The following is a 10,200-nucleotide window of genomic DNA, read 5'->3' on the forward strand; positions in this document are numbered from 1 at the left end:
CCCAGCACGCTCCCACTGCGCCACTCTGCTTCTGCCAAACTACTGAAGCTGTCGACTTTTCATACTTTCTGCTTTAACGACAGACAAATTAAAGGAAAGAAAACAAAATAAATAAAACTTTAGCAGAGAGTGGTTTCGATCCACCGACCTCTGGGTTATGGGCCCAGCACGCTCCCACTGCGCCACTCTGCTTCTGCCAAACTACTCAAGCTGTCGACTTTTCATACTTTCTGCTTTAACGACAGACAAATTAAAGGAAAGAAAACAAAATAAATAAAACTTTAGCAGAGAGTGGTTTCGATCCACCGACCTCTGGGTTATGGGCCCAGCACGCTCCCACTGCGCCACTCTGCTTCTGCCAAGCGATACAACCTGTCTTCTTCTCATACTTTCTACATAAAGTACAGTGAAATTACATTTTTGAAAATCGCTTAAATTAATAACGAAAACGAAAGAAAACGTGTATTGCCTTCAACTGAAAATCATAATTATTTGTAAGAAACGATTCAAATATTTTCGCCGTGGAAGCTGTTCCGTATTCGACAATACAGAGCTTCTATTGAAAATATGCATATACGAATTTAAATTCGAATATACAATAGCAATATTATCATTTTTTTCTCGCATGTAGTATAGAAATTTGTAATAAGATACATAATGTAGTTATAATATAATTTTAATTTTAATTAATTTAAAGTGCGTTAAAATATGAAAATAATCGCGCAATATGTATTTGTATTTTAGAAAATACATGGAAATACACAGCTTCCATGGATGAGTATGTCATGCTTATGGCAGATGAACAAGTTCTGATGATGCAACACGCTGATCCCGAACTACGTCGTATTACCCGAATATTGAAGTAAAGTTACATTGGTAGAATGATGACAAAAAGCGAACTGTTTGAAATTATGTCCTGAAACGAAATATACTGTATCGCAAGTTTTATACTGAGGATAAAAACGTTCTTCTGTACGTTATTCCTAAGAGTACGAGAAAAAGTATTGTTCGTTTTCACGACCTTTTGGATCATTTCGTAATCAACAAAATGGTTTGCAAAATAAAAATAAAACGTATTGGTACCGGTTAACAAAACGCTATATATGCATATTTTGATGTATTTCGAATGTCGTTTAAATGAAGTTCCAAATGTAAAGCAAGAAGCATTTCTGCATCCAATAAAACCAAGAAGACTAATTTTTTCTATCATTCGTATCAATCATATGGGATCTTTTCTAAAATCCTCTAAGAAAAAACACAAATTATTAGCGAAATTGCGGCCAACGTTTTCAACGCGAAAACGTGTACGTCCGACGTACAGCGTCGCTTTCCTGTAAGCCTGGAAGTTTGACAATGGCGTTTGAAACGTCAGTGGAATCATGCTCGACGTTCCAAACGCCGTTGTCAAACTTCAGGGATGAGACAAAAATCATTAAGACGGACCAATCTCCATCCATTGAATTAGAAATGGAAAAGCTCAAAATATATAAAAGTAAAATGAAGAACCGTTGCCTAAATTCGAAGGATGCTAATGCGCTTCCAACAGCCTGGAATTACATGATAGAAAAAGGCATAGGAATTAAAAACCCTTACAGCTTGTAGTAGTTATACTTAGCCTTGTTTACTGTGTTTATTTATTTGTGCTATTTTATTTTATTCTATTTTATTTACTGTTATTTATTTATTGTATTTATTTATTTTTTCATTTATTTAATATACACAATTATTGTAAATATTTTAAGTTTAAAATGAAACGTATTCGAAAAACGTTGCATTCCGTTTTGGAACGGTAATCGTAAGCCTGAAGATGGCCTATAATATGTAGGTTGAAAACGTTTGAGAAAGAAAATAATTTATGCTCGGCAAAAAATCCAGGTGTGTTGATATAATTAGAGACAGACAGATGAAAGCCAATAGCAGATATAGAAAGAATAGAGGCAGAATGCTTCGATAAATCATACAGAAACTTCCGCTTTGCACGGGAAGTCACGTAATTATAAACTTTTCACTTAAACGGAAGCATGGTTCCATTCATAACCGAAAAGTACGACGTGCACGGACAAAAAACACGATTAATTTTGAAAAAAATTGAGGTACAAAGAATATATTTTAAATTAAATATATTAAAAATATGATTAAAAATTGCAGCCCGGCATTGTAACGACGGGGTGTTAAGTAATTCCTCGTCGATAAGAAAAGAGAAGTAAGCAACTATTAGAATATCACGATGAATATAACCACAATTTCAAATACTCTAAATGTGCATTAAGTGAAATGACTTCTTAATGCTTTATTTAGGAGAAAATGTTTATGTGAAAATATTCGTATTAAAAGACCAGACCAAACATCTGGTTATATAGTTTTTTCGTGTTTTCTCAAGTTATTGTCATTCAAAGGTCGGCACATTGTCACGCAGTTAAATTATTCTAAATTTTTCAACTGACTGTACCTTTCCGATATTAACGTGTAATTCACTAACATACGTCACTGTAAACAAGCGATGTGCGGTTAGCATCACGTATTTACGTTTTCTATTGTTACGTTAACAATACGCGTTAAGATTGTTGAGAATTTATTGTCGAAGACTTTCGATGCGAATTTTGCGACTGCGAATATTTTTCAACGTTATGAGTTATTTAAGTAAGTCAATTCATGTTTAAAATCATATTAAGACTTTTATATAATACCGTATTGCATATAAAATACGAAACTGATAATAAATTTTTTCGAGACGTTTAAATAACCCGAAAATATTATACAGTACATTGTAATAACCGCCGCTGTTATGTTCTCTCTGAAATAGAAAAGATTAGAAGTAAAAATAAGTCGATGCCATTAATAACAATTAATTGTCAAGAATTAATTCTAAGTAATTTAATTCCGCTTTTTTCAAAGTAAAGTAACGCATACAAATAAAATAAAACAAAATCTCTGAGCGCAAATTTTATAAGCCAGACCTACCAATGAGCTAATAAGAATTACGACCGAGAAAATGTGTTAAGCACCGATAATACTTTCAAACTTAAGTATATTTAGTTATTTATTTATTATCTAGAAACTGCGTTAAGAGAATATCTTAACTGCAAAAACTAAACACACTAGAAATTGGGCGAAGATTAACGAAATATCTTTGAATGTAATTGATAATATTTAATTATGTTTGTGACATTTTGAACGTTGAACAGCTTTTGTACAACTAATAATTGACGATTTTCTTCTTATCTGACATTCCGGTGTTACATGCAAAATGGAAATAAGTCAGATAACACCAGAATATATAAGACATTTTAATACAAATTTATTTTACACAACTTTTTACTTGACTGGAAGATTTGTCATAATTTATTCAAACATTAAAAGAAATCATTATATTTTAATTGCGTTGAAAAAATAAATAATATTCATATAACGATTGTTTTCAGATTGCGAAGATTTATTTGCTGGAAGTTACTTGCCGTTGGGTAATAACTTTTATTTTAATAATCATCAGGTAAGTTTACTTAAAAATTCTGATCTATGCATTACTTAAAATCGAGTAAATAACATTCTGACAGAAACAGAAGTAAAATATATTCTCACGTAAGCCAAATACAAAGCAAAAATTAATACGTAAACACACTGAAAAATTTCAATGTTCTTACAAACACTTTAAAGGAGCGTGCATACGAGCTCCCGTGCCAGTATTTAGACTCTTACTTACTGCACAAAATAACATATAAAGCAAACTGTATTTGTCTAACGTCGTAAATGTACAGTTCTGTTTTTAGTGTCCAAGATAGAAACAAAATATTTTAATTAGACCAGATTTAAACAGAAAAAGCTCACAAAATATTTTAGATTGCTTCGTGTGTCTGTAGTATTTATATTGAAAAAATATCAAGAATTCAACAACGTTGTTCTAATAGATAACTTGTGTTTAAATATTTCGGAAGCGTGGAGAAATTTTATTTTAATTCTCGTGCAGATAGATTTTGACTGTTGTGTTGAATGTTTAGTGAGAAATCAAAGTCAACATACGGTTGAGAATACGAGAAGGTGCATCAGTTACGCTTGACCTTTATAAATCTTGCGTAGTAGAAATGTTGTTCGACATTAAGCAGCAACATTATCGATCTCCAACAACATAATTAATAAAGAGAACAATAATTCTTTTACGAAAAACCATGAATTTTTAAATTAATACATTTTTCTATTCCTTTCTTTTTAAGTTACGTTATTTAATATACAATAAACAATTTGTGACTTAGGTATAAACGTCAATGCTTTGGTACTATCAACTGTGGGACATTTTACAGAATGACATTTTATATGTAGATGTACAATGTCGATATTTAAAAGCCTAATATACGCCTCTAAACAATTTAATGTTTGTTTCAGAAATTTACTTCTCTGAGATTAATGTTAATTACTTCAAATTCTACTCATACACTGTACACGTGTAAAAAACAATTAGGTTTTCGTGAAACACAATTTTAAAAATATAATTTTTTTATTAATTACTAAAGTATTTCATGAAAGTTTAAATTAATGTCATTAGGTAATAAATAAAATTGTAAACAAGTAAACAAATGGAGCCAATTGGCTTCGTATATATTAATAATTATTAAATCACAAAATAATTCCTGTTAAATACCTTTGTTATAGAATATTGTGAAATAAATAATTGCCTTTAATTATAATGGAAAATAATTCGAATTTAAATGAAACATTCAATGTTATACTTAAAATTGTTATTACTAATCAATTTTATTCTTCTTATTTCAGGATAGAATGCAAATGCCCCAATATGGACTTGCTACTGAAGCGCCTGAATTGCATGGGTTCTGGCCAGTGCAAGAAGTGGGTGGATACGAACCACCAATTCAAATGGTTGAAAACGGGCTTTTTCAAATCCCAGAATACGGGATAGCTACTGGAACACCCCAATTTATACCATCGCCTGGATTCTGTCAATATGGGCCAGTGCAAGATGTGGGTGGATGGAAGTCGTTAATTCCATTGTTGAAAAATAGTTCTTGGTCAAAAGTGACCGGATATAAGCCAGCATTAGAAGTGTGTAAGGAAAAACGAATGACAGAAGAGTCAAATAGTGCATCGTTGGCACAAGTTCCAACGTATACACCATCGGTAGCTTTCGAAATTGAGCCAGCAACTGAAGTGTTGGTATGCGAGCCCACCGCTGAATGTATAGCAGAGACTCCTTTCTTCTCAGGTTCGATGGAATGTTCACTAAATCATAATAAAGGTACACATTATTGATATTATTGCAGTATTAATTTAATTATAATATAGAAATATTTATGAAACTTGGGTATATTTTTATACATTGCTACTGTCGAGATTGCAGTTAGATATTTGAGGTTGTTATTTAAACCATCTTTAAATTTGGTGTTGTCTTTTAAGTAAGGAAGAAAATATCTTACGTTTTCACTAAGCATTCAATATATAAAATAAAATGTAATTATTTTTGTTTTATTAATTGAAATTATTTATTAATTTCTGTTAATTTTCATCGCGATTTTGGTAGTATAAAAATATTTTTTGATTTAATTCTTATTAGACAATAAATTGAAAATTAAATAGGCGTTACAGACAGAAATTTAGTTTTTTTTTTACATTTAAATATCTATAATGCAGACTTTTCATAATTAAGTCAAGTTGCCAATGATAAGAGCGCATTTCCATTTAAGGATAACAATATTTGCAATTTCTCTCGTTCTCTTTTATCAAATAACCGTGACGTTGTAAAATTAAAAAAATTTATCTCCATTTTTTTCTGCAGTTTTTTTCTCTTATTTATATAATTCTAAATTTATAATATGAAACCATTAATATCGCATTCTCTTATTCTTCTCTGGGAGTTTTAGAGTTCAATTTTTACAACATTCCTTTTACAGGGCTGAAGATTTGGGTTTACATTACTTGAAAGTAATTCGACCAAATACGCATGAGTATTGTTTATTTAATTTGCGTTTGGCAATCTTGCAAACCAATGCTAGCGATTATTTGTTGTGACATCGTAACAAAGCTGGGCTGCAATTTTACATTATATTCGAAATTAAATAAATTCTTAATTCGCTTTCCATGTCTAATGAGAAGTGGCTTGCCCCTGTACAATAGTGGGAATTTATAAATCGACAATTTTTTTTTTCAAATTGCAGCCCAATTATCTAGTACTTAGCGAGTACATTGTATACTTGAACCTGATGCTTTGCCCACAAAATTTTCTGACGCGTTCCTTTTTAAAAACAATAGAAATTTTTGTGTTCTTGTATTTATAAATATCTAGATTTTGCTATAAAATTATATTCTAAATACACGTTGAAATATTGTTATATAATACTTGAATTCACCTGGTTTAATAATTACTCTGTTTTCTTTCATATACTAGTTCCTAATTTTCCAACTGGTGTCGATGACACCGATCAAACTATCTCTCCTGATTTAGATCAGAGCAGTGCAGGAAATTTCGCTAAAAATGCAGATATTACTGAAATTATCGAACCAGAAATACGCTCAAATACAAAAGGAGAAACAAAAATTGGTGAAATTTCTGATATTTTTGATGACGAAAAATTTTTCTCTAACGTAAGCTGATACATATTATATTAATTCAAATTAATTCTTACATCAATTTAAAGTATATTACTGAAAAATCAATTAGGATAATGTATTATTGAAATAGGATACAAAATTTTTATTTATTATGAAATAAATTTATTGCCATTAATAAAAAAACCAATTTCAGTACTTTAATATTGTTTCTAACAGAAATCAGAATCGTTTCAAGTTCCCCTGTATTCATTAAACGTACAATACAATTTTTATTACATTAATTTGAAATAAAATTGCTGAATATGAATTTAGCATACTTTTAAGTTAATTCAAAATTTCGAAATAAATTTATTTATTTTTCATTGTTTTACAGAATTTCGATGAGCAAAAGAATGAAGATCTTGATTATTCTCCGGAACAATTCACGGAAACTGTGGACGACTTGTACATTCACAGACCGTTAAAATGGGCTTTTATAAATTTAGAAAGATTTTCACTCGTAAACGAAATCATTTATGAAGAAGACGAGTTTGAATTCGAAAATGCATCATCGGAAGACGACGATTCCATCCACACAGACAGTGAATTAATAAACAATGAACATTCCGATGATGACGTCGAGTCGATTAAAGAAATTGAACAAAAGAATGTTGAAAGTGATGTGTCATCAATATCTTCTATGAGAGATGACATTGAGGAAGAGAACTTTGTTAATAATACAAATTCAACATCACTACAAGTCATTCAATCCACTAAAAGTGAAGAATCTAAAAAAGGTAAGATTACAACAATTATTCAAAATACACTACTATCCAGGTAAAATACAGCATCAAACAATTCAATACACAATCAGTATACATTTATCATAATTATTTCGTATGATCTTAATATATTTTTTTATAATTTCATTACCTTAAGAATATTGTTGACCGAATTTTGTGTATTAGATGTACAGTAACGACACATATAACATAAATTGAAATTAGCATTTGTAGCGGTGTGACATGAAAGAATAATTCGAATATTGTTTTAATAAAATTTCAATTGTCTCAAAACAATATTACGTCGGTGTTCGTGTCATTTATGCGACAACAACAGAAGATGCAATTCACTAAATTAGCCTCTGCTTTTCGACAATGCCTATTTAATATTTAAAAAATACAGTGTATTTTTGAATAAATATTTACTTCAGTTGAAAATTGCATGTAATTCTTATACATAATGGCGTGGTTTCTTCTTTTCCGCCAATCCTAAAGTTACGAGAGTCATTTTTGACTCGTGCAAAGCAGAAAATGGCATCGTTGTACTATTGAAGATACCTAATTAAAAATAAAAATATATTATTGCTATTATAATCAAATTAAGAAAATAACGAAGTGTAAATTTTTAGTTTTAGGGTACGATAATGAACAGAAAGAAAAGCAGGAGTTGCAGGACTTAACTGAATGCGAAAATAGCAAAAATGAGGATGATAGATTTTTATCCAAAGACGAAACCATTGAAGAATACGAAAGAGTGAGAAAATATTTTCTACATTTCATTAGTTTAGACGAATAAATTCATTAACTTTTGCTAAATACATACTTTCAATTTTATCTCGATTTTTCTCCATGTTTGAAATTGTTAAATATACTTAAATGAGAATAAAATCTGTTTTCAGTTTTAAAATAATTTATATATTCAAATTGTAAACATTTAAATATTAAATGAAAATCACTAAAGTTACTTAATTTCCTTACAAATGACAATTCCTGTCTTTCAATACCAAATTTCATACTCGTTCACATGATTAAATATCCAATTATATGAAATTGTTTTTGTAATCGAAATAACTGTAAAATTTTACATTTGAAATTCTTTTCAATAATGTTTACATTCTTTGTAGGAAACTACAAACTGCATGGACATTTTTTGGCATTTTCTTCGCAAGTTTCCGTCTGTGCTGTGTCCATGTTTAAAACGAAGAAAGTAGAGTGGTCGTTACTTAAGAAGGTATGTAAAGTATTATGTAAAGTTTAATTCTTACTTTACGTTTCGTTGGTAAAGGTTATCAGTCACCCTCACACTAACGCCATTTACATTATGCAAAAAAGAATGTTAATATTTGTTTCACTTCCCATTATTTTTCATATTTTTTATCTATTTGCCCCTAACAACCAGCAGTAACTTGCGGAATTTGATGCAATCGCCTCGCCGATGTTTATTTGTATTTTAAATCGTCGATTAATACCTCATACCTCGATGCAACAGAGGCTTTATTCTGAATAATTAAGTGTAATTAAGTGTAATTAACGTCTCGAAGTAATGGAGATTTTGTAGTGAACACATTTACAAACCACAGTAATAATTTCTTTGCTAAGACGGTACTTTAGTGTCTGTAAAGTAGCTGTACGACACAACACTTCTGTTACGCTCACGGTCTAGTTTAGTAAATTTAGTAAATAGAAAAAGCTTGCCGAAGCAGGAGCTTCCTATCGCTATTGTTCTGAAATAGGCTTTACTGCATTATGGGAAATTTCGTATTTAAATTACAACTAATACAATGATACGGTTATTGTTAAGCTGTAAAAGTTTTCTATTGTATAATCTATGCAGCAGATTTCCTCCATGAGTTATGAGGGCTTTCTTTTATTTAAAATAGTAATAATACATACGTTTGAAAAAAATCGTGGATTGCGCTAAAGAAAAATTAAATATACAGTATCTATAGCTGCACTCGGGTTTCCAAACCATCGAATTTCATTGATTCCATCAAAATAAAAGTGACGTCTGCATATCACCATATACTGTATTTAAAAAGTATTCTATATCAATGTGATTGTGTGTCTATAAACTAAGTTTTCTAAAATAATTTCAAACGTTTATATTACATTTGATATGATATAAATAATGCAAGAAAACTTATATTATGACATAAACAAACATTGCAAACACTAGGCCAATCCTTCGAAATTAATTTAAGTTCCCGGGAGTCCACGGTACTCCAGTTTGGGAAACATAGATCGATGGATCTATGGGAAAACATTGGCCAAACAGAGGCGTTAGTTCCTACATCGGATGCAGAGCAATTCCTTGGATGTCATCGAAATGTGTTTATTATTTATAGAGAACTGGTTATCAAATAAAATAAATATATACAAATTTTTGCATTTTTTATTTTAAATAATAATGTTTATAAGTAAACATTGATATTATTAAAATTTCTTCCAGGAGAAACTGCGGAGAAAGCCAATTTTTATGATTGTTATAACTATGAAAGCGTAACTTATAAAAGTGCTTGGACTTTTTTAAATCTCTTCAAGGCTTCGTTGCATTTCTTCTGGAACAAGAGAGTTGACTGTGTGTTGTTTACATTTAAGAAAATTAATTTAAAACAAAAATGTTTAAAATTGTCTACTTGCGATGTTTTGTGTTAAAAAAGTGTTTGTGCTTTAACTTATTTAGGCCTAATTCTTAAAATTATTGAACGTATTAAAGCACAAATCGTTAACATGTATGTTTTATTCTTCTCAATCAATAAAATTAATGATGTCTATCGTTAAATTTGATAGAGACATTGACTGAATATTTTTACAGTTACACCACAAAATATAAAGAAAAGTAGACACACAATCTTTATAATCGAGATTGGTTGATAATAATAAT

General features: G+C 30.1%; 2 protein-coding genes across 2 annotated transcripts in view; both read left to right on the forward strand.

The window, feature by feature from the left end:
- Positions 1-8,550, forward strand: part of LOC136988014 (uncharacterized) — a 234,304-nt gene extending 225,754 nt beyond the window's left edge. The window contains exons 5-7 of the mRNA XM_067285785.1: positions 6,929-7,331; positions 7,952-8,070; positions 8,441-8,550. Of these exons, the coding sequence (XP_067141886.1) occupies positions 6,929-7,331; positions 7,952-8,070; positions 8,441-8,527 (609 nt within the window). The 3' untranslated portion in view covers positions 8,528-8,550. The remainder of the gene's footprint in view (positions 1-6,928; positions 7,332-7,951; positions 8,071-8,440) is intronic.
- Positions 2,566-6,597, forward strand: LOC136988028 (uncharacterized). The gene is made up of 4 exons (XM_067285810.1): positions 2,566-2,640; positions 3,423-3,490; positions 4,765-5,212; positions 6,392-6,597. The coding sequence occupies exons 1-4, from the start codon at positions 2,592-2,594 to the stop codon at positions 6,595-6,597; spliced, it is 771 nt and encodes a 256-aa protein (XP_067141911.1). The 5' UTR covers positions 2,566-2,591.
- Positions 8,551-10,200: the final 1,650 nt, after the last annotated feature.

The sequence above is a fragment of the Centruroides vittatus genome, unplaced genomic scaffold, assembly GCF_030686945.1.
Source record: "Centruroides vittatus isolate TY-2023 unplaced genomic scaffold, ASM3068694v2 scaffold_3038, whole genome shotgun sequence".
Lineage (NCBI taxonomy): Eukaryota > Metazoa > Arthropoda > Arachnida > Scorpiones > Buthidae > Centruroides > Centruroides vittatus.

Excerpts from the sequence above, each read along its gene's own strand:
- LOC136988028 (XM_067285810.1), top strand. The coding sequence starts at position 2,592 with ATGCGAATTTTGCGACTGCGAATATTTTTCAACGTTATGAGTTATTTA. Across the intron at positions 3,491-4,764 it reads TTTATTTTAATAATCATCAG|GATAGAATGCAAATGCCCCA; the intron begins GTAAGTTTACTT and ends TTCTTATTTCAG. Across the intron at positions 5,213-6,391 it reads AGAGACTCCTTTCTTCTCAG|TTCCTAATTTTCCAACTGGT; the intron begins GTTCGATGGAAT and ends TTCATATACTAG.